Genomic DNA, 22315 nt, shown 5'->3' with positions numbered 1-22315 from the left:
CCAAGTTCGACAAGTTCGTCATGCCGCAGATGGCCCTGCTCGTCCTTCTCGGCTATCTCGACCGCACCAACATTGGCAACGCCCGCGTTTTCGGCTTCGAGGAGGACACGGGCATGCGCGGGACCGACTTCAACAACATCTCCATGTACTTCTACATCCCCTACGTCCTCTTCGAGACACCGTGGGTGATCGCCGTTAAGACGTGGGGCCCTGGTCGTGTCCTCGCCCTCGCCGTCGTCGCCTGGAGCGCCATCACCATAGGAACGGGCTTCGTCCACAGCTACGGCCAGACCATTGCCGTGCGCGTCATGCTCGGCTTCTTCGAAGCAGGACTCTTCCCGGCCCTCACGTTCACCATCTCGCAGATCTACCCCGCCCGATCCCAGGCCAAGCGGGTTGCCGTGCTGTACATCACCATAGCGCTGTCTGGGGCTCTCGGCGGGCTGTTCGCCTATGGCATCCAATCCATGGGGTCGCGGCACGGGCTTTCCGCCTGGCGCTGGCTCTTTATTGTGGAAGGTGTCATATCTCTGGTCCTGGGGCTCGTGTGTTGGGTCAGCCTTCCGGCCTCGCCCGAGACGGCTTGGTTCCTCAATGAAGAGGAGAAGCGCATCGTCATGCGCATCAAGGAGCGAAACCACCCCTATAAGGAGACGGCGTCACTGGATGTGTCCCAAGTGGCCATGGCTTTAAAGGACCCCTTTCTGTACCTCGCGTCTGCCGCCCTGTTCTGCTCCTCCATCGCCCTTTTTGGCTTTGGTACTTTTCTCCCCACGCTGCTCAGGGGCATGGGATACACAGCGCTGGAGGCCAACTATCTCAGCATCCCCGTGTACATTTTTGCGTCCATCTCGACGGCCATCACCACCTTCGTCTCGGATCGGCTCAGCAAGCGCGCCGTCTGCCTCATCCACACGCCCCTGCTGGGTATCTGCGGATACGCCATCGTCGTGGGGACAGGCCACAAGGCGGCTGGGTTCTTCGCCATGTTCCTGGCCGGGGCGGGTATCTACCCCTTCAACACGGTCCTGGTGACGTGGGTGTCCAACAACACGCAGCCCGACTCGAAGCGGTCCATTGTGATTGCGCTCCTCATCTCGCTGGCGAATGCGTCCGGGCTGGCCTCGTCCCAGATCTACCCGTCCTACGATGCGCCGCGGTACGTCAAGGGGAATGCGATCTCGCTCGCAGGGGAAGCTGTCGCCTTGCTGTGCGTGGGCCTGCTTTATGCTTTGTTGAAGTATCGGATGCGAGAGAAGAAGCGTCTGTTGGACGAGAGTAAGGAAAGCAACGGCAAGCAGGGGGATCGGAGCTTGCGTTTTCAGTACGTCTTCTGAGAAGCCTAGAGCACACAATGGGAGTACGTTGGACATGTAGAAATCAGAGTCAAGTTTCCGAATGACAAAAAAAGCTAGTTTTGCCGGCTCTGTGTCATCTTCTCAAAAATACAGAATAATGGATTCCTGTGCCGCTCTAGCTGAGACATTCGTCAAATATTCCCCGATCTTTCCAAACTACACAATCTAGCACTCGCCCTCGTTGGGATCGGCCCTGTGAGGAGGGAAATTGTCAGTACATCTTTGTCGACCTTGGATGAAAATAGCCAACTGCTGCCGCAGCTGCTTGCCGAAAGGGGTCATACGTACTTGTAACGCCAGTTCGTGTAGCTGGATGATCCTCCCTTGCCGCAGCCATGAATTTCCTTCTGGAGACCGTCGTAGCACTCCTCTTGTGAGAGATCCCTCTCGCCATCCGAGATGTGGGTGATGATAAAGTCCATCTTTCCGTGGGGCGTGTTGAAGCACGCGGCCTTTCTTCCATTGTACGTGCCCTCGGGGCCATACGTGCCGCCCAACTTCAGGTCACAGGCCTTATCGGCCACCACCGCGGCCGCGTCCTGGTCGTACTAGTCGGCGCCGGACTCGTAGCAGTCCGCGGCGGCGGAGGCGGCAAGGAAAGCAACGGTGAAGAGGTTGGTGAGCTGCATTGTGAAGTGTTCGAGGTGGAGGGATCAAATGTTGGTTGCTGTTGAAATGAAGACATGGAAGAGAGGGTGACATGTGGCATACTTATACTTGATGCTTCCCCCAACAGGAGACATGGGCGCTTGGCAATGACATAGACTGATAAGAGAGAACGAGAGCTACAAACGTTCACTCATGCACGCGTTCGGACTTTGCGTATCTCGGTGACCGTGAGTCCATGTCTCGACTTGCATTGCTGCCTGATAATGGCTCAACTTCGTCGAAAGCCAAGAGCTTCAAGCTTACTCTGTGACATAGGTGACCGAAAGAGAACCCTGGGATGAGCTCCACGTGAACAGGCTCCTGACTCCTGAGGAATCCTGCCAAAACTGAGGATTCCAAGTTCGTCGGACTATGCTTTTTACCGAGAGAGAAATTCCGAGGAAGGATCGCGCTACCTGCACGATATGTCGTTTCGGTAGATGGAGGGTATGAAACTAGCATGTCACTGGACAGAGTCCGAGAAGTTCCTTGAGAGGTGATCTGTAATATAGCAGCCAGCTCAGCTTGCATGGATTGTTCAAAGCAGACTAATCATCCTTCTCTGGAAGTCAGGGGCGGAACCACCAGGGTCAAGAACGTATGACGGGTCTGCGGGCGTAGAGAGAGGGCTGGGCAGGTCTCTCCCCGCTTGCTATAAGACTCACGGCAGGTCCGGGGAAAGCTTCTCAGTAACAAAAACTTCAAGTCGCACTTCTACACCACAACGACAATCACAATGCAGTTCTCCTTGCCCTCCCTCTTCATCACGGCCCTTGCCCTTCCCAACGTCCTGGCTGCGCCCAGCGCAAACGAGATCCACCAGGTACGTTGACCACCAAACTTTGGTCCCCATCCAACGGAAATGATTCTTCATGGAACTCATGGCTAACGCTGTTGGGCCACCCAGGGCGATGGTATCACTCTGAAGCTCGCCGAGGCCGGCATGATCCAACGCATTGGCGCCGACGGCCAACTTCTGGGTGAAAGGCCTCTCTCCGAGGACCAGGTCGAGACATTCGCAAAGATCGCCAGCCAGAGCCAGTCCGAGCGTCGCGACGACGGCACCCTCTTCAAGAGACAGTGCCTGTACGGCCACCCGTGCACCGGCGACGAGACTTGCTGGTTCAATGGCTGCTCTGGCTGCCTCTTTGTGACCACCAACTCCGGAGTCTGCATCTAGTGCTGATGGACCACGGACATATCATGCATGGTAACACATGTAGATGGACCTGTCGAACTCTTGGCTTGGGATCGAATGGGGCGAGTCTTGGCGCATCCCACATGCCGACTGTGTAGTTTCTGCTGGGATCCAGTCTAGTCTAGTCAGACGAGCTTTACAATGCAAAGTCCCGTACACTCCAGGGAGCGTAATGAAGCGATCATTTTCATGTTGCATGGCACAAACATTGATGAAGAGGGTGGTATCACAAAGAAGGAAATATGTCACGGTCTTGTCTACATGTACCTTACGTCTGTTTTCGAATGAGTGTTCGTAAGTGCGATTGATGTCGTCGAGACATGCAATTTCCACCAATAAATTTCTGACCTATTGCTCCATACATGTATGGTCTGCGCGCGTATGTATAGTTATATCTCTTGGCAGGCGGTAGGATTCGACAAATCGACAGGGGAACGAATCCTGCCCATAAGCAGATGCCGAGCTCCAAGCCCAGGGCCCTTACTTTCATGACGCACTGCCGAACTCTAGTCCAGGCTCCCAATTCGGTGGACAGGGCTTGCCAATGGACTCCTGAGCGGGCTCTCCAACTACATAGGCTGTCCAAATGCTGAGGCTTCCAAGCCTATTCATTTATTCCTTCGGGCTCGCGGTAAACCTTGGAGCCAGGCATCAGCCGTCTTGCAGGAAAGGGGATAGACGAGTCGCCAAATACATCAGCAAATTCGTGCCGGTGGAGCGTCTGGCTTCAATGAGTGGATGCATGTAGAGGACAAGGGGCAACGCATGCGACGGTCCTGGCTGAGTACGACGAGAGCGGCTTGGATGTTGTCAAATGTATGAAGTCATCAAATAGCGGTGGGCAGATCCAGTGCAAACCAGGGGTGAAAGAGGAAGAAATGTCTGCCCACAAAGGGTGAGTGGCCCGTGCTACAGTGAGACCAGACCGTACCCATCGGGGATGGACCGGACTCCGGACTCCGGGAGGCCCGGGATGGGAATAGACGCTGAAAATACGTGTGTAATGAATACTAAGGTCACCATACTACGAGGAACTGCCTGCTTAGGACGGCCTGTCGTGAAATGGTAGGTCTGAGTTCATCCTTTGGGCATGGTCGTTTATGTTGGTCTGTTGAGAAGACAATGCATTCGCTCAATTATAACAGCCGTGCCACTTGCGTGGCCCGACGACATGATACTATCACAGATAGATCTCGCGTTCCAGCGTGGGGAGCTTCTCTTCCACCAGTCTCAACCCATGATAGAAGCCTTCCTACAGGGCTACCGGACCTTTGTCTCTCGAGTCGATGCATGTCATAAATTACATGACTAGATGGCGATTAGTATCAACGCTCCGGAACCACGTCACACACCAGGAAACTTACGGAGAGAGAGGCCCATCATGATCGCAGCAGCAACACCCCCAGAAACAAGGGAGAACTTGCCAACACCGGCGCTCTCGCCATCACCACCTGTAGTGTCGTCCCCAGAATCGCCATCCGCGGAACTGCTGTTACTAGCCCCCTCGGGGACAGCAAATTGGTCCACGAAGGGATTTCCAGCAGTCGACTTGATGGCAGTAGACAGATCGAGGGAGAAGATGCGCGGGCTGCCCGTGTGCTGCCCAATTTTCTCCTCGACATCCGTCGAATCAAGGGGGTCGCCCTCCTGCCACGCGCCAATCATGGGTGTGCCGGCCGACGTAAAGTCCAGACTTTCGCCTGACTTCCAGGTGGTGCAGTTGGTACAACGAAAGTTGGCCACCATGAACCCGTCGCTCACACCTGTGCCAGGCAAGAGCGTCGTCGTCACGGAGCTATCCGCTGGGACCTGGGGCATGGTGTGGCCGCTGGCCTGGCGGTGAGACAGCGTGACGTTGCCGTTGCCGTCTTGGTAGATGATGAACATGTTGGCATCGGCCATCTGGGTGCCGGTGCCGAGACCGACCCAGGCGAATTTTGTCGGGGCGTAGATCTGGAACCAGATGGGCCCCGACTCGGAGTTGGCGGTGGCCTCTGGGACGACGGCGGAGTAGCAGATGTCGTTGCGGCAGTTGACGGCGGGTGTGAAGTCGGCTGCGGAGTCTTCGGTGGAGGAGGAGTTATCACCAGAATCATGATCGGGGACGGCGGCAACCCCTGTGGCGTCTGCGAAGGGATAAGGTGTGAGTTGGTGTTCATTGGTAGAGGTTCTTTGGGATGGGAAAGATATGTCTGGTGAAATGGAACTTACAAGCCAGCAAGGCCACGGGAAGATAGTTGAGGAGCTGCATTGCGTATATGTACTGGAAAGGAACGAGTCGTAACAAGAGTGAAGAAGGAATTGAAGATGATTGAAGAATCTAATTAGACGACCTGTCGTCTATGGGAATGAGAAAGTAAGAACGGCACTGCGGTTGAAGATGAAGATGCAGACACGACGAGAGAGGGAGAGAGACGAGAAGGGGGACAGCGAATCTTTTTGACCATGAAATAGACCCCTTCTGACAGGCCATCGTCTCAGTCGTTCATGGCGTCGTCTTGGTCGACCATGACCTTTCCAAACGTGCGCATCGTTTCAGATTCCGTGACAACCAAGGGGCGCCAAACGTAGCTGGGGCTGGGCGGGCGCGTATCGTGACTCGGAGCGCTTGCGGTGGGAGAGGCGACTAGTCTGTTCTGAATGTGTTGGTTGGGGATAAATCATAAAAGTACAACTTTGGGACATTTGTTTGCTTGGTGCGATCGCGATACTATCGTGATGCAATTACCGTCAGCGATTGCATGAATGGATGCTGTGGTCGCCTGGGAGAGGAGACGGCCAGAACCATTGCTACGTAGTAGTATAACTTGAAGTCTTCATTAAGGTTGCAGCTAAGGGAAAAAGTCCAGCGCTAAACTCAAAATAGACCTCTCGGAGACATGTATTGTTTTAGACATGGTCCCTTGACCCACTTCCCCGGCTTTTGAACGAATCAGATCCCCTGATTTAGTCAGCCATAGTCTCGGAAGACACCACACCCGGGCCTGAGTACAAAGAAACCGTCACAGGTCTAAATCTTCCCCTAATAGTAGCTTGATCACCGCTGACTCCTGAACATAAGGATCCAAAACCTTCTCAAGCTTTTCTGGCCAATCGTCCGACCAAACAAAATATGTAAAGCACAAAGACTACGCCCATGGCTTCGGATACCACCCTGCGGCCTCCCAGTCCACAATAGCCGTCACTTGATACATGTAGTCTGACTCTGGGCTGTCATCTTCCTCGCTGCAAGAAAGTTTCTGGACAAGTATATAGACGCTGCTACCTTGACTCCTGAACGCTGTACGAAAGTGCCGGCGGACGAATTCAGCCACCCAGGCCCTGCGACGATGGCATTCCCAGTTCGTCTTTGATTTTTCGAAGAGGACATGGTAGAACTCTTCTTCTGTGGCGAATGGCCCTGTGATCTTGAATCCTTCTTCGCAGAGAAGAAGAACCGGTGAGGCACTGGTCCGCCCACCATGCCGCCGAAATAGCCGGGTGACAAGAGGCCTCGCATATTGTCGGTCGCTCTGCGTAGCTGGCTGGTGATGGACAATTTCTGCGCTTCCGACAAATCACTCCAAACCTGATCAAGCTGTTGTCCTTGGACATACTCCATCACTAGGAACAACCTGTCACCCTCTCGATTCATTGCGTAGAGGACAGGCGCAGGACCGTCGGGAAGCCCTTCTATCATCAGGAGGGCATGGCCTTCGTTCTCGAAGACAAAGGCTCCATACTTCACAACAGATACGTTGTTGACTAATACTGTCCACCGACTGCTGGGATGAAAGATGGATGGCAATTCATGTGCGGCACTCTCTATTATGTCGACCAAGGATGGCAGCCTTGCAGGTAGTTGTGATGCCTCACGTTTCCATGGAAGGGTGTGCGCCTGCGTTCTGTTGGGTTGGTTGAGAGGAAGTTGGAGAAGCGCAACTTTTCCACAGGAGGCCGTCAGGCAGCGAGCTTCGTACCAATCAATTTGCTGCAAGGCGGCAAGAGCAAAGATGTAATTGGAGCCCTTTTACTTTCCATCAACAACCAACACTATTCCACAGATCTGAAACAAGATCTGACATTCAGGACCCTATGATTGAACGTGATAAGCCCGTTGGATCCGGTGAGGATATTTTGCCATTGGCTTTATTGGCGCCGAGGCCGAAGGGAAGCCAGAAAAGTAGAAAATCATAGAACAGTGACGACATCATGGGAGCTCAAGATGATAAAAGACAGATGCAAACCTCGTTCCTCGAGATTGATGCTCCATTTTCCCTTCCTCATCTCTCATATTTGCTGCTTTTATCCCCCTTTACTGATTCTCTTGGACCAGCATCAGTATCTCAACATGTCTGCGTCTTACGCTGTGTATAAGCTCAAGTCTCATCTTGCTATGCAGGACCCTGATATGCCCAGTCCTCGCTTCCACACCGTCATTTTCGTGGAGACCACTGCCCAAGGGCATGGGTCCGGTGTGAAGCATCACGTCACTGGCGACATTGTTCAAGGCATGCACTACGAGTCTGAGGCATGCCATAACCCTTTCGAGTCCGAAACGCTTCATTCCAAAGAGCTCCTCGGCTACACGTCTGCCTCAGACTATCCCACCGAGTTTGAGAATCTCCTCAAAACCCTTCCTCCACCTCCAAAGCAGAAGGCTTTTAATACTCAAACTTTGAAGACGGAGCCAGTCAAGTCTTGGAACCCGCTGACGTTTTACGAGCCTGGAGAAGCTCGTGCTCCTTTGAGGAAGTGCACAGAGTGGACGGAGCAGCAGGCTATTCCCGCTCTTCAAAAGGCCGGCCTGATTGTTCAAAAATGAATCCTAGATCTAGTTCTGTCATTAGGGACGCATCAGCATAGGGGAAACCATGGATCACCTGGGAGGGAGATATAAAACGGACCTGGACGACGAAGCCCCTGTGGTATTCCTGAAGCATCACACAATCAAAAACCTGTACGCATTCACAGGAAGCCATCATGTCCAACACCACGAGTAAGGACCAAGCCCAATGACGCAACCTGCTCATGCCATGATCCCTTACCAGGCTGATTAAAAGCCACAAGCCTTCTGCGCATCGCAGTCGTTCTCTTCCCCGCACAGCCTAAACGGCCCTCGACTTCTTCGGACCACTCAATGCGCTGAAATATCTTGGCATCACGGAGCCCATTACTCTGTCCCTGCTGTCCGCGGACGTCAACCATGTCAGCATAGACTGGAGCATCGTCGACAGTCAATTTGTTGGAATTTCCTCAGGCCTCCCTTCTTCTTCACCGTCTGTATCCTATCTAATGAGCCTTGGGATCATATTTAGGGGCCCATATCCACAGATGTAAAAACTCCGTGGACAATCATCTCCGTGCAAATGCCACCGCTTCAGGCGAAGCAGGGGACGGCCGCCACACGGCCGTGTCTTGTCGCATGGACAGTGTTATTGGACGCCACGAGGGCGGCCCGTCTGTATTCTTTTTCCAACATTGTTGACCGAATTGGCCAAAGCACAGCCATGGGCGGTGCCAGGTCGACCCTTTCATGGAGAAGAATGGTCGGAGGGCTCGGGACTGGAAGTACCAGGCGGTTAGACCAGAGTCCAGACCCTTGCCATGACATTCCTTCCAATGCATGTGCCGCCTTCGTGATCTGGTTTACTGGCAACTAGCACACACATGCAGTGATGTTGCCCCGCCTTCAGCTGAACAATAGTTTAGAGTCTAGACCCTAACTAGCTGGCCTGCCATCTAAGACAAGCGTGGGCATATATTGGTCCAATGCCCAGGTTATCCTGGGAACAAACCAAGGCTGGTTTCTGGGTTCGGTTACACTCTACATACAACGTTGCGTTGCCCTGTCCACATTGTAGCAAGTTAGCTCGCCCGGATCATCACGAAAGCAGCTGCCGAGTTCAGCCAGGTACGTATTATGGCTGAACCTTTCACATGGGCGGTGGTTGCGACTGCGATCGCCAAGGGAGCGCTTGGATGGGTCGGCACCAAGGTAATGGACAGCCTATTCAATACTCGGAAACCAAACTACGCCCAGCTTCAAGCGGGATCGATCAAGCAGATCGCTGCTGTGCTCCAGAAGGCTCTTGAAGCAGAACGGCTCCAGGAAGCCACTGATAAGCTCGAGAGTCTTGTCCGGAACATTGAGAATTACAACAATGCACCATCAACAAGTCTCTTTCGGCTACACGATGCCGCCAATGACTCGCTGGACCTGCTCGCTACACTCGCCAGTCTGGGATATCTCGGATTACCCTCCTATATAGTTGCAGCGGGCTTGAGAATAACGATCCTGCAGGAGCTGCATTTGGTGACTGGGGATAAAGGGGAACTGCTCAACGTCCTCCTACACATTCGAGACTCCATTGACGAGTGCGAGAATTCGATGGCAAAAGGCTTTCAGATGTTTCGGGAGATGAGTACAGCTCCGGCGAAGTCTATAGTGGGATGGGTTGCGACTTTCAACGGGAAGCCAATTTTGGGCAACTCACGAACGAGTGTCCTTCAACAGCAAAAAGAGATGAGCGACGCATTCAGAAAGACAGAGCTTGATCCAAACGAGACATTGTACGAAAATGTGCTCCACGAATGGCTCGGCATCCGCGAGCTCACAATCGAGAGGGCAAGGCTCGCCGGCCTCGAAGTGCCACGGGATCTGATCGTGGCACCGAATTTCCAATCATGGATCCTGCAGACCGGAACACCTTTACATGTGACCGACGATAGCTTCCAGTTCTGTTTCGCTGACTGGAACGGTGACGGACGCCCAGATCTTGTTGCTATCAAGAAGAACAAGACCGGGTCGAACAGCACAGAAGTGCATATCCTCTCGGGCGCGTCCAATTTCCAGTCTTGGATCTTACAGACGGGAACACCCCTGCACGAGACGGACCACACCTTTGAATTCATGGTTGCTGACTGGAACGGCGACGGACGCCCTGACTTGATTGCCATCAAAAAGAGTCAAACCGGATCCAATACCACCGAAGTGCATATCCTCTCTGGCGCATCAAGCTTCCAAACGTGGATTTTGCAAACGGGAACACCCCTACACGAGACTGATCACACTTTCAAATTCCTCGTCAGTGACTGGAACGGCGATGGGCGTCCAGATCTCGTCGCGATCAAGAAAAGCAAGACCGGGACAAGTAGTACGGAAGTACACGTCCTCTCGGGTAGTTCGAACTTCCAGTCATGGATTCTACAGACAGGCACGGCTCTGCATGAGACAAACGAACAGTACCAGTTCATCATGGCCGACTGGAAGGGACGTGGGCGCCAGGATCTCGTTGTCATTAACAAAGGCAAGCCCGGGGCAGAAAACACAGAGGTTTACATCCTCTCTGCCCTTTCGGGCTATCAGAACTACATCCTTAAGACGAGCACAGGCTTGCATGGAACGGATGGGAGTTTTGAATTCGCAATGGTGAACTGGAACAGACCTGGGATTTCCGACCTCGTTGCTATCAAGAAGAGCGCCACTGGCTCAAACAGCACAGAAGTTCATATACTTTCCGGCTGATTCCGGTCCCTTGGGCTGTGTGAACCTGATACGGTGTGGCAGTTATTGATCTAATATACCACCGTGCTCTGCGAAATTCCCGCACGATCACCTCGTATGCTTTCTCGGATTAATGTCCGACGTGTCTTGAATGGAGAAACCCCATGACTAGTCGGGATGCACTGCATTGATGTCATGATTTCCACGACATTATACCCTCGCTAGGCGTACATGCTCGATGCTACCACAGAGTCGGAGTCTGAAAGTCACCCGCCATCCGCTTTACTTGCTACTTCGTAGCCTGTCAGCATCTCTTTCAAGAACCCCAGCACAAGCTCATAATCGTCGCAATTGCGTTCAAACTTGACTAGATCGGAGTGGTTTCTATTTAAGCCCAGCACAAACCTGCTCTCAGCGTCCAACGGCCGACCATGCGTTGCCGAGTCACGGTCGACCAGCATGGCAGGCGTGCCAGCCATTCTCCACTTTGATCCCTCCTGTCATCCTGGGGATCAGCGCTTTGCATTTCGAGGGGCTCTGACCTGTCAAGGAAGAGGAGATCATACCTGAACGGCGGTGGGGGAAAGCAACGTCTCGTAGATGGAGAAGATTGGGAGCCCCCCGGACGACATGGACGAGACTGCGTCCTGAAACGCCACGCTTTGCGCTCCCAGAAGCTCCGAGTCCGAGGAGATGGAATCTAGAAGAGGTCGATTAGGCTGGTGGCCAACCATGGGGATCAGAGATGTGATGTCCATCCCCTTGTTAGGCACTCCGAAAAACATCGCGCCCGCAATACAGTTCAAGGCATGTCGATCACGCTCATTACCCCGACTCATGCGGATGATCGCCTGCCCTCACGTCAGACGCCCATTTTCGGGAGGGTATAACCAGGGGAGTCGTACTTCTCTGACAACAAGGCCACCAAGACTGTGAGCTATGAGCACGATTGGTCGTTGGGGTTGAGAATCCTGTAGTGTCCCAAAGTAAGTTGGTGGGCTTGCTTGGGCTCATAAATAACAGCTACATGAACCTCCTCGTATGTTCTCGAAAAGGGGGGGAGGAGGACTTACGGAACGGCTTTCCCTGATGGTGGCCTGCAGCTTGCCGCCCAGGTCCCAGAGGCTCTGGAACGACTGACTTTCCGACAAGTGCGAGTCATAGCCATAAATTAGGACCCGCGCCTCCTTGGACTCTGGGAGCAGCCGCAGGTCCACTGGCAGAGAATCTTGCAACCACATGTATGACCTGCCTCTCTCCTTGAACGATCCGTACGCGTGGCCTCCAACGCCTGGAACCGCAATGATGCTGTAGGACGGCCAAGGCATCTCAGTTCTTCTTGCCCACTTGACACGCGAAGCAATAGTTATGGGGACTTACTCGGCGTAGAAGAGCGTGCTGGTGGGAGAAATCCGTCCAAGCGGCGTGAGACCCTCGAAATCCCGGTCAAGCACCAGTGTCGCGATGGCGGCTCCCAGTCCAGACGAAACTCCCGGGATCGAGAATGACCACTGTCGTTCTTCTGATACCAGGACGCGAGGCGGTCCAGAAAGGAACGAGACGACCGCCACCGCAGCCTCGCGTGAGCGATGGGCGAACGCGCTCCGTGCAAAGGTTAGCAGTGAGAGTTGGTTGGCCTGAATAGAGAACAGAGCGGCCAACTCGAGAACAAGCTTGTCCTCGGACCAACTTGCAGGGATGCCTCGTATACGATACACTAAGTCGGCACGTCCGGTTTGTTCTGTGGAGGATGATGTGCCGGAAGAAGTGTCCTCCATCAGAGTGTCCTCCGATTTCATGGACGGTGGAAAGGACAAACTTCCGTGGAGCATAGCTATCCATTTTGCCCATTGCTCATCTGTCAGAGTGTCGAACCTCGTTTGCTCCATTGGAGGTCCCTTTCCAGTTCTTCCGTCAAAGAGGAGAGGGTCGTCCTTTGACCATGGGAGGTTTCTGAAGGAGAACTTGGCCTTGGGCGCGAGCTTCAAGGTTGCCTCCGCCTCCACGACGCCTAGGAACGGACCGCGACTAGTCACTACGACGCAGAGACCAACTTGGTCGGGTAAGCCAGAGGTCTCCGCGCTGTTGTTCTCACGTATCTTCCAGTATACTTGATTGGCAACGTTTTGGTTCTTCTTCAGCCAGTACGAGCCTTTGATCGAGCACCCACACTCGCCGCCATCCAGGGCTTTGGGGTAGAGTGAAACAACGGCGGGCGGGCTGGCCATAGCAGCGGCGTCGTCGCCAGAGTCAACGCGAAGGATGCTGCTGGCCTTGTCAAAGGTGACGGCGATCTCAGACGTCCTGAACCGAAAGCTCCCAGCTCTGCTGCGAAATCGAAACTGGAACGACACGAGCGTCGCCGGTGTACCGTGCCATGTCCCGTACACAACCGACAGAACCCTGCCGATGATGCCCAGCCCGGCGGCGTCGAGGTGCGTTATGACAGATCTTGTGCTGTGATCGTCCGAGTTTCTCTGTCCGAGATGTGCGGAATCGCTGCTTTCTTCGACTTGCACATCGCGGGGTTCGTATGACCGGAGGACGGCATATCTGTCAAACGTGCCTGGTTCGGTCATGGCGGTGCAAGGACAATGTGCGCCGAGCCTTCCAGTCGGCGTGTCCGTCGAACAAGTATTCAGCGCTGAGTGATGTGAACAAGCCCCGTCCGTTGGTGTTGCAATCAATAGGACAATGTGTGGCGAGGTGTTTTCCCTAGCTCTGCCCTTTGGGAGAGCGGCACAGAAACATCGGCCGCAGCAGAGCTGTGTACCGCGTCCTGTTAGTCTCTGTCGTTCAAAATCGGCGTATCAGCTAACTGGCGATAGGTCGCGACCCAGCCAGTGCAGCCGCCCCGGTCCATGTTGCATGAGGCGTGATCACGCTGCACTGCTGTGACTCTGTGAGTGGCCGAGCTTCTTCATATTGGCAGTGCCGCAGTTGAGTACCTACATTTACTCAGCTGACTGACCGCCTCGTCGCCAGTTCTATCATTCGGGGACTCCAGTCGCCACAGCCTCAACTCGCAAAACGCAGCGCGATTCCTCTCGTGAGGCCATGTACCAGGCCGTGACCCATCCATGGACGGAATGTTTGACAGATTCCAGCAGCTTCGCGGTCAAGGCCGTTTTGAAGAGGGTGCCAATCTTCTTCAATCTGATGCAGTCGTACAGTCACTCGATCCAGCCCAGCTGGCGGCGGAGCTGGGCTATACCCTCCAGTGCCAGGGCTGCCTCGCAAAGGCCCTGAAGATTTGGGAAGACTTTTTAAACGGAAAGCAAGCAGACGGCGAACCAAACCGGCTGGTGATGCTACGAATCCGCATGCACGTCTGCCTGGTTCGGCCCATGGTCCGCGAGAATCTTGACACCCTCACCGCAAGTTTCGATGAAGCCGCTCGCCTTGATGAGAAGCTCTCTCTCATGGGACTGGAATATCAAGTGTCGGATCATGTGGTGCGTTGTCTCTCATTGATCGTCCCGTCCTCTTGAAAGCGTACCTGTCTGACAGGCAACCGAGGTTCTCATCAGAGACACATATTGCAAGATCGTCCAACTCGTCAGCCAACTCCATATTCCCCAGAGAAATCCAGAGGCATTCAGTTGGCTAGAAAGTACCTTTGATTGCGCCTTATCGAACAAGGAGTATCGGCTCGCATTGATGGCGGCTCGTCGGTATGCCGCCTCGGTTTCATCGCCTTTGGGGACGGAACTCTTCCAACTCCGCGTCGACACCTGGGACCGCATGGCCAGCAAATTGATCCGAGTAGAGATGCCGGCTATATTCAAGGCGCAAGCCTTAGATCTTACCAGCGAGTTTGCGCCGAGCCTCGATTCGGTGGACGCACTGGAGCTGCGCGAGGAGGCGGCCAGGCGCATGTACGACGAGACTGGTCACGCCTTTGGCAGCATGCAAGTCGACATCCGCCGAATATGCCGTCGTATTCGAAGGAATGAGGGAGATGTCGCAGCAGCCGTGGATACCATTCAAGCTCATGTTTCCTCGTTCGAGCAGCAGAATTATCTATTCGGCGTCCAGAATGGTCTCCAGTCGTTGCAGGCATCATTTACCGATGCCCGGTTCTTCGATCTCCAGCTCAACTTGATCGGCCTGACTGACGAACTTGTGAGCAAGTCGGGAGCGAATCTGTTTCGGCTTCTATACTTGACCAAATCAATGGCAACCTGGCTCTTACATTCCGGACGAGCTCCCCGTGTTATTGAGACCGGCGTCTCACTGTATGACGCTGTACTGGAGACCAACGGCCGCAGACAGAAAGCCACCATTGCCAGCATTGTCGCACAAGCATACCTACAGATTCAGAAAGGTCCCGAGGCCCTCTCGTGGATTCAAAAGAGCTGCGCAGTATACACGCCAACGATCCCCATCGAGAGGGCTGAGGCAGACACATTGGAGCTGCAAGTACTCATCGCTCTCGCCCTTTCCAATCCTCTTGAAGCGGACCGCAACCAGCTGCTCCAAAAGTGGAATACAATTATCAATGACGAGATCCAGCATGGTATGGTAGGGCCCGCCTTTGAGAAGCTGAATGCTATCGTCACGCTCCTCATACGGACGCATGATGGCCGGACTGACCAGTACATCCAACGAATCGAGAGCTTGACGCCTCACCTTGCCGGGCAAAGTGCCGACATGGAAACAAAGCTTGCCGGTTTTTACCAAAACTCGGCGGCTCTTTGGTTGTCCAAGGACTCGGGGATTCACCCCGGTAGCCGTGCTGAAGAGGAAGCGATCGACCTGCTAGAAAAAGCCGTCCCGCTCTACCTGAGGACCGGAGGCCTCGTGCAAGCTGCCAACACCAGGTTGATGCAGGCCCTGGCTCATTTCTCCATCTTCCAAAAGTCGACAGACTTCAATCGCCTGGTCGATGCCTATAACTTGGCGGACATTGCGCACGAAGCTTTGCGGAACCTGGACGTGACCGAGATGGCCAGCCAAGCGGCCTACTGGTGCGCCTACTATGGCTACCTCGCATGGAGCCACGGAAGAGCGACGTCGGACTTTGCATTGAAGCAGCTGTCTGTGGCGGAGAAGGCCAAGAACGACGAGTGCGTGGACCTCTCGATTCTGGGGGGGTTTGACGCCATGGCGCGCAGGCAACAGAGAGGCGCCGATGACAAGGTGCAGAGGATCTATGATATGGCAAGGCAAGTATGTCTGCGAGAGAATCTCCTCGAAGAGTTGTGGTCTTGGACCCAAAAGTCAAAGGCGCGCGGCTTGTCGGACCTGCTCGCTCTGGGTGTCCTGGTTCCGGAACATCTGAGAGTGGCCATTGAACGGGACTCGGCGACCAAGGACATGTTCGAGCGGGAAGTCGAGCTGATGCAGAGAATCAGCGCGAGCGAGAGCACGACAAGGATCAACCTTCGCAACCAACTCCACATCCTCCAGGCGGAGATGAGTGCGCACACATCTCTGCGAGATCTGCTGAGCCTGAGAGCGGGAACCCCGGTCACAAGGCGTCAACTCGAGGACCTGGCTACGGAGGCAAGACAGGAGGCTTCTGTCACCGACGTGGTGTTTGTGGACTGGGTCGTACAAGACGGACAGGTCTGCGTCGTCGCCACCAGAAACCACGGCCCGGCCCAGCTCCTTCGCTGCCCGCTATCCCTGCGATCATTGGAAGAGTGGAAGACGCGCTATGTGGATAATCGCGACGACGAAGACGAGAGTCTCTACGACTCTGAGCTGGAGGAGGATGATCCCGAGTACTGCCTCCGACAGCTCGACGCGCTCGTCGAAGCCATTGCGGAGATTTCGGAAGAGAACGACCTCCTTGTCTTCTGCGCCACTGGTATCCTTCATTCCATACCGCTGCACGCGCTGTGGATAGGGGGGGAGCCCGTCATCGCGAGGAACCCAGTGGTATACTGTGCGAGTCTCACCACGGCCTGGCAATGCTGGCGACAAACTCTGGGGGCATGGCGGGATCCAGCGCTGCCGACGTCCAAGACGGTTATGGCCGTGTACGAGGAGACTCCGGGTACTCGTTTCCTCCGTGACGAGCAGGTCCGCGTCTACGAGTCCGCGGACACGTTATCGGCTGCAATCGGGGCCAACGCCATCACGGGACGGGGTGCGAGCCTCGGCCAGTTCAAGGCTTCGATTGAGACGTCGAGCCTCTTCCACTTTCACGGGCACTGCATCGTGGATCGGGTGGTTGCCGTGACGGACCAGAGAATCGTGCTGTCCGACGGTTCTCTTTCCGTCGTGGACATGTTCCGCCTCAAACTCGGCACTTGTTGGCCTCACATCACGCTCATCGCGTGCGACTCGGCCTCGCAGGGCATCAGCGCGAGCGGGGACGAGCCGCTGGGCCTCGTCACCGCCCTGCTCTGCTCGGGTGCGAGCTCCGTGCTCGGCACTCTGTGGCCGATAGCATCGGCCACCGGACGGGAGTTCTCGCGGTGCTTTTACAACGAGATCAAGGATGCCCGCTCCGTATCCGGGCGAGGCCTCATCAACCTGGCCTGCTGTCTGCGGGCTGCCGTGTTGGAGATCAGGGGAGAGCGGCGGACGAGGAGACCCTGCCACTGGGCATCCTTTGTGCTGCATGGTAGTCCGTTTTTGCGTTGAGGCGCTCTGGGCATTAGTCTGAACATGAAACATGGGTGACTCGAGTGTTTATTCAGACAAAGGCCATTCTCTCGACAGAAAGCATTCGTAGCCGAAGCAAGAATACTCTCTTGAATCTTCGCGTCTACCTGCGCCTCGCAGGGCTTCGGGTCTGGCTTGACTGGCGAGAAGTACGCACACCGCTCGGACGGGTGGCTTCGAGGATACGATTCGCCAATTTTGGTGATATTCCAAGTAAAGCTCGGGACATCTGAGCATAGCGAATCGTCGGAAGAGGAAACGAAATCAGGTTCTTGACCACCCTTTCCGGTCTTGAAACGAATGTAGTTGTTGAAACTTGCAGCGTAAGGGAATACTTGTCGGCCCTCCCCTTCGGTGCAATTCACCCACGTGATTCCCCAACCGAAGCTCCAATAGGCCTCTGTGTCGAGGTTTCCAACAAAGACATGATGGAGAAAAAAAGGCTCGCTATCAGAGGCGTTGACTATTTGTTCAGTAATAAAAATGGGCCGTTTCATTGACGTCCCAGTCACTGGTGCTCTGGTTCCATTGAAACAAGGTGGACGACACATACGGGGTCAATGACAGGGCGATAGTTGGGTTCTGGAATACAAACACGATTAGGAACAGTGGCGAAGGTGCATACGTCTCGTTGCGAGGAAAGATTTGATGAAATTCCGTGATGCCAGTGGATAGATCATCAATGTCAGGTAGATAGATCATCGAGGGCAGCCGTAGCGACCATGCTGCAAGAAAGAGCACATGTCCAGCTGACAAGCTGCAGCCAACGAGATAGAACAGCCATACTGATCCTATATGGGGGGCGAATCAATCAGGGGAGGAGAAGATTTTAACAAAGGAAGATGAATGAGGAAGTGGGAAGTGAGTACTGAAGAGGTAATAAGGTACTCGTTTTTGTGCCGGGGATCTGAAGCAGTCTGCCTGCAGTCACTGCACCGTGCTGCAGCTAGTGCCTTGGCAAGATATGAGCCCCTAGGAGACCAGACTTGAACAATGAGCGAGAAAGGGCTCTATGACTCCGTACATCCAGAAAACTTACTACGTACTTCCATGCTAGGTCAGCGGGCTTTGATGTCCAGTGCAGAATCCCAAGAAAACAGTCGCCACTCCGTAACGAGCCGCCCGCTAAGTGAGGTAAGCTTAAATAAGAGTGCCACAAGACAAGCACGGGACGAGAGGGCCAAGATTAGTTACAACATCGAGCATGTCGCTAGTAGCAATTGTGAATCTCGTGTCTTGGCACTAAAAAGTTAATTAATATCAACCCCCTTTGACCTAGTGAGACTTTGCCTACCCTACACAGCGTTACTGCATGGCTCACTTATAAGGCAGAGACAGCAAATGCAGTAGATACCTTGCTGAATTGATGTTCTAGCGGCGTATTCCACACAATCCCTCTTGGCGCCAGCCTGTCAGAACAGATGGACGCTGCGGACCGGCTTATCCTCTGGTCCGTAGGGAAATTGGCTGTGGGTCAGGGAACAACAACCAAGTGGCGTCTCAACAGGAGGCACACGAACGATCTTTGCTTCTCATCATCATCATCCTGAGCCTAGGTTTGCGCGTGTGAGGGCATAACTCCCGACACAGCCCTATACAAAATCCTTTATGGAACCAGACCACACCGCACCAGCCACACACTATCTGACACCAATTGACCTCCATTGTATCGTCAATTTATCCCCGCTTACGGTGACGCGCGTATCCGACAGCTGCAAGGCTTCAACTGCATCAATGTCCCTCACCGTTGACGATGATACCGGCACCAAGCTGCACTATACTGCGCATAACTCTCGGGGCCACACGACTGTGGTGCTGATCCACGGCGCCTTCGCCTCCGGCCTCTACTGGGATCTAGTCCTCCCGCATCTTCCCAGCTCCTACCACCTGCTGGTCCCCGATCTTCCAGGCCATGGCCAATCTCACGCCGTCACTCCTTTCTCGGTAGATCTCTCGGTCCGCCTCGTCGCTGACCTCATCCGCACACACGCCATCAATGGGTTGGCACATGTCATCGGCCACAGTCTAGGTGCACAGATCGCCATCCATCTGGCTTCGGCGCATCCAGACCTGGTCAACTCCGTCTTCATCTCTGGCTTTGAGCTCTTCCCCCCAACAGCGTTAACACCCTATGTGCCTTACGCAGCATGGGCCATGTCTCGTGTAGAAAACTGTCTCCCCCGTTCCTTGCTCCGCTGGGCAATGGACGGCGCAGATCTGCCTCTCATCGATACTAACGCTTGCACACTCGAATTATGTCGACAGGTCGTCTCGCCGGTAACTACGTCTACAACCCAGTGGCCGTCGCCGTGGCGTGCACGCACCCTGATCGTTGCTGCAGGGAAAGGCGGGTTAATTCCAAGCAGCGACCACCCGCATGATGCCGTCAAGCTAATGGAGATTGGGAGAGAGTTGAACCCGGAGACGGTTGCGTATACGCACCCCAGTATGAGGCATCCATGGAATCGCCAAGCGCCTCTTCTCTTTGCGGAAACTTCTGAGGCGTGGTTTGAACAGAAAGAGCTGCCGGGAGGGTTTGTGAAGCTTTAAGCAGTCCACTGGACGATTCTTCCATGACGACGCCATAATTTGCAATGGTTAGTGCCTTTACTTGTTCACTGCGTTAGAATCTTGTCATTAGGTGATAGAGTTCTCATGGGATAACTAGACCTCAATTAAATCTACTCAGGCGTGGCGGCCGTGGTGGTGGCCTTGTCGAGAAATGTCCAAGAATCAGGGACGATGATGAAGACGTACGCGGACGACAAACGTCGACGGACGATGATGGCGAAGTCCAAGAGAGAGATGAGTGGGAAAGAGTGGCCCCCCCCGGGCGGTCAAGACGGAGGCAGGCGCGTAGCATTTCGGGAAAAGGGGGCCGCCTCCGGCGCCGGAGGCCGGGGCGGGCGGAGCGGGTCGGGCGGAGCGGGTCGGGCGGGCGGACTATTGATCCGGCTCTTTAGGAAGGGACTGGAAGGAATGGGAATATTTACCGGTTGGTTGTATGTTTTTGACCTTTTGGTTTACTTCTCTCGAGTCCTATGTTCCCTGCCTGATCTAGTTATCAAAAACGTCTCTCTTCGGTCCGCTGGACCGCTGCGAGTCGAAGCACTTTTGTATGCAGGGGCGCGCTGCCAAGCTTAAACAAACTCTAGAGCCAACATACCACTCATCACATGTGCATTCGGAAATGTTGTGATGACTGATGACACAAGAAATTGAGAATTTGGGGTCTGTCCTCCACTTGATCCCCCTTTCAAGTTTACATCTCCCATCGCCAGTCCTCGGGCAGGGTGGTAGACCTCCACCACCAGCAACGGAAAATCGAAGTCGGCCGCCAATCTCAAACGCAGTCACCATGTATTTCGTTTCGCACGCGCTGTGGACTGTCGCTGGCCTTTGCGCCTACCAAGGTGCTGTCGCCACAGCCGCAGGTGTTCTTGAAGCCAGTTTGGTCTTCCCGCGTAACAACACGACGTACGAGCCCTCGAAGAAGTTTCCCATCGTCTTTGCCGTCCAGAACTCACAACTGCTCGAGTATCTCCAACTTTCCTTCGACGAGCGCATCCTGAACAGGACGAAGCAGTCCGAACGAACCAGGACTTTTGACAATGAATACAGCTACAATTACACAGAAGTTGACGTCGTCTCAGACGGCTCGTGGAAGATTAATTGGTGGGATGTAACCGCTTCGCAGAGCGACCCCTACCTCCACTGGTTTTATCTCGACCTCCGGGACGAAGGCCCTTTTTCTATGGGGTGGTGGGTGGAGTGGGCAGCGTGCAACGAGACCGAGGACCGTATGGGCCAGGATTCCTATACTACCTTTGGGAACCATCGTTTTCCACTGCTTTATGAGGACGTCTTTGTGGTGGAATTTGAGACCAAAAAGGGCGGCCAAAAGGTCGATCTCGTCTCTGGAACAGAGAACAACAGCGACGACGACTGCCCAGCCGATGGAGTGGCTATCGAGGTATCCGACGAGGTGGCCAATGCTACCGTGTACGGATCAGTCTTTACGTCAACAGAGACGTGCGCTGCGCTTGTCACCTCCACACCCACGCCAACCGCCAACCCCTGCAAGATCAAGATCGACAAGGCTACCGTGGAGAGTATGGACGCCCACGACCTGGAGGAAGCTTGCAAAGGTACATTCCCCCCCGCCGAGTGCCCGGAGGACGAGGACCATGCGGTACACATGCTGGCCGCGGAAGGTCTTGCCAGTCTCCTCGCCGCTGCCGTCGGCGCCGCCTTGTTCCTCTTCTGAGATGGTGCTCTTGCTGTATTGCAGTGCCAGTCCTCGGTCGAACTAATTTTGGCTTGGCTTCCTGTTATCTTCTTTTCCATTCTTCTTCTTAACTTGGGTGCTTGAGTGGCACGACTTTTCACGTCCATCAAAACATGGCACGAACTCATGAAGCGGAAGGCCTGTCGTTTGATCAAGGAGATATCTAGCCAGACAGTCGACCCAGACCATGACCACTTGCAAGAAAAGCTTTGTTCATTCTTAGACCAACTGGTTATCTATTACGCCTGAGGACTTGCCTGGGAGTAGGGAGAGTCGAATGTGAAATGAAAGGAGTGGATCGATTTCTTCTGTACGATAATACCTAGATACATGTAGACAGTTCTACGTATCTGAGGCGTGATATTCCAAATCTGCAACACATACCATGAGCTATACCCGCATAACACTGCGGGATGAACACCCAGCACATGTGGTTGTACGTCTTTACGCTTACCTTTCGCAGGGAGTGACGCAAGGGCAACCTGCAGGCTGCAGCTTCATGTTGCGGCCAACGACGAAAGAGGGCACCGAGATTGAACTTAGTCTTGGTGTTACCAGACTAGTCCAGACCAGACCAGAGACTAGACCTTGACGTTAAATACCCCCGTACGCACAACCCCAAGGCGCCACCGCCACCCCGCTCGGCTCAATGCTTCTCTTCCTTCACCCTTCACACCAGACCACATCACATCCTCAATAGCAGCCTCGGGCCGCCATCT

General features: G+C 54.3%; 11 protein-coding genes across 11 annotated transcripts; 7 read left to right on the top strand and 4 right to left on the bottom strand.

The window, feature by feature from the left end:
- Window position 1: 1 nt before the first annotated feature.
- Window positions 2-1384, top strand: F5Z01DRAFT_657863 (major facilitator superfamily transporter). The gene has a single exon (XM_046263666.1). It carries the CDS (start codon window positions 21-23, stop codon window positions 1335-1337), a length of 1317 nt encoding a protein of 438 aa, XP_046117578.1. The 5' UTR covers window positions 2-20; the 3' UTR covers window positions 1338-1384.
- Window positions 1385-1523: 139 nt separating this feature from the next.
- F5Z01DRAFT_737503 (uncharacterized protein) lies at window positions 1524-2300 on the bottom strand (the record flags this gene model as incomplete). Its single annotated transcript, XM_046266802.1, has 3 exons — window positions 1964-2300; window positions 1647-1897; window positions 1524-1551 (listed from the first exon to the last, which is right to left on the bottom strand). Exons 1-3 carry the CDS (start codon window positions 1985-1987, stop codon window positions 1524-1526), a joined length of 303 nt encoding a protein of 100 aa, XP_046117577.1. The 5' UTR covers window positions 1988-2300.
- Window positions 2301-2328: 28 nt separating this feature from the next.
- On the top strand, window positions 2329-3508 carry F5Z01DRAFT_151882 (uncharacterized protein). Its single transcript, XM_046257734.1, has 2 exons — window positions 2329-2829; window positions 2914-3508. Exons 1-2 carry the CDS (start codon window positions 2743-2745, stop codon window positions 3184-3186), a joined length of 360 nt encoding a protein of 119 aa, XP_046117576.1. The 5' UTR covers window positions 2329-2742; the 3' UTR covers window positions 3187-3508.
- An 857-nt stretch (window positions 3509-4365) lies between these two features.
- F5Z01DRAFT_151873 (uncharacterized protein) lies at window positions 4366-5659 on the bottom strand. The gene is made up of 3 exons (XM_046257733.1): window positions 5416-5659; window positions 4569-5330; window positions 4366-4512 (listed from the first exon to the last, which is right to left on the bottom strand). The coding sequence occupies exons 1-3, from the start codon at window positions 5453-5455 to the stop codon at window positions 4505-4507; spliced, it is 810 nt and encodes a 269-aa protein (XP_046117575.1). The 5' UTR covers window positions 5456-5659; the 3' UTR covers window positions 4366-4504.
- A 594-nt stretch (window positions 5660-6253) lies between these two features.
- F5Z01DRAFT_657856 (uncharacterized protein) lies at window positions 6254-7033 on the bottom strand. The gene has a single exon (XM_046263665.1). The coding sequence runs from the start codon at window positions 6881-6883 to the stop codon at window positions 6386-6388; it is 498 nt and encodes a 165-aa protein (XP_046117574.1). The 5' UTR covers window positions 6884-7033; the 3' UTR covers window positions 6254-6385.
- A 437-nt stretch (window positions 7034-7470) lies between these two features.
- On the top strand, window positions 7471-8008 carry F5Z01DRAFT_688545 (uncharacterized protein; the record flags this gene model as incomplete). Its single annotated transcript, XM_046266050.1, has 1 exon — window positions 7471-8008. The coding sequence occupies exon 1, from the start codon at window positions 7535-7537 to the stop codon at window positions 8006-8008; it is 474 nt and encodes a 157-aa protein (XP_046117573.1). The 5' UTR covers window positions 7471-7534.
- A 1098-nt stretch (window positions 8009-9106) lies between these two features.
- Window positions 9107-10711, top strand: F5Z01DRAFT_675052 (uncharacterized protein; the record flags this gene model as incomplete). The annotated part of the gene is made up of 1 exon (XM_046265109.1): window positions 9107-10711. One exon carries the CDS (start codon window positions 9107-9109, stop codon window positions 10709-10711), a length of 1605 nt encoding a protein of 534 aa, XP_046117572.1.
- On the bottom strand, window positions 10624-13665 carry F5Z01DRAFT_657852 (uncharacterized protein). Its single transcript, XM_046263664.1, has 6 exons — window positions 13643-13665; window positions 12071-13582; window positions 11764-11998; window positions 11596-11661; window positions 11257-11541; window positions 10624-11187 (listed from the first exon to the last, which is right to left on the bottom strand). Exons 2-6 carry the CDS (start codon window positions 13267-13269, stop codon window positions 10957-10959), a joined length of 2016 nt encoding a protein of 671 aa, XP_046117571.1. The 5' UTR covers window positions 13270-13582; window positions 13643-13665; the 3' UTR covers window positions 10624-10956.
- On the top strand, window positions 13441-17287 carry F5Z01DRAFT_688539 (CHAT domain-containing protein; the record flags this gene model as incomplete). The annotated part of the gene is made up of 2 exons (XM_046266049.1): window positions 13441-14145; window positions 14201-17287. The coding sequence occupies exons 1-2, from the start codon at window positions 13771-13773 to the stop codon at window positions 17285-17287; spliced, it is 3462 nt and encodes a 1153-aa protein (XP_046117570.1). The 5' UTR covers window positions 13441-13770.
- Window positions 17288-18572: 1285 nt separating this feature from the next.
- F5Z01DRAFT_657833 (Alpha/Beta hydrolase protein) lies at window positions 18573-20343 on the top strand. Its single transcript, XM_046263663.1, has one exon. It carries the CDS (start codon window positions 18917-18919, stop codon window positions 19856-19858), a length of 942 nt encoding a protein of 313 aa, XP_046117569.1. The 5' UTR covers window positions 18573-18916; the 3' UTR covers window positions 19859-20343.
- Window positions 20344-20666: 323 nt separating this feature from the next.
- On the top strand, window positions 20667-21575 carry F5Z01DRAFT_675048 (uncharacterized protein; the record flags this gene model as incomplete). Its single annotated transcript, XM_046265108.1, has 1 exon — window positions 20667-21575. The coding sequence occupies one exon, from the start codon at window positions 20667-20669 to the stop codon at window positions 21573-21575; it is 909 nt and encodes a 302-aa protein (XP_046117568.1).
- Window positions 21576-22315: the final 740 nt, after the last annotated feature.

This window comes from Emericellopsis atlantica, assembly GCF_019669845.1.
Source record: "Emericellopsis atlantica unplaced genomic scaffold F5Z01scaffold_16, whole genome shotgun sequence".
Lineage (NCBI taxonomy): Eukaryota > Fungi > Ascomycota > Sordariomycetes > Hypocreales > Bionectriaceae > Emericellopsis > Emericellopsis atlantica.
The sequence above is the reverse complement of the archived record's forward strand: the minus strand, read 5'-3'. Positions and strand labels throughout refer to the sequence as shown.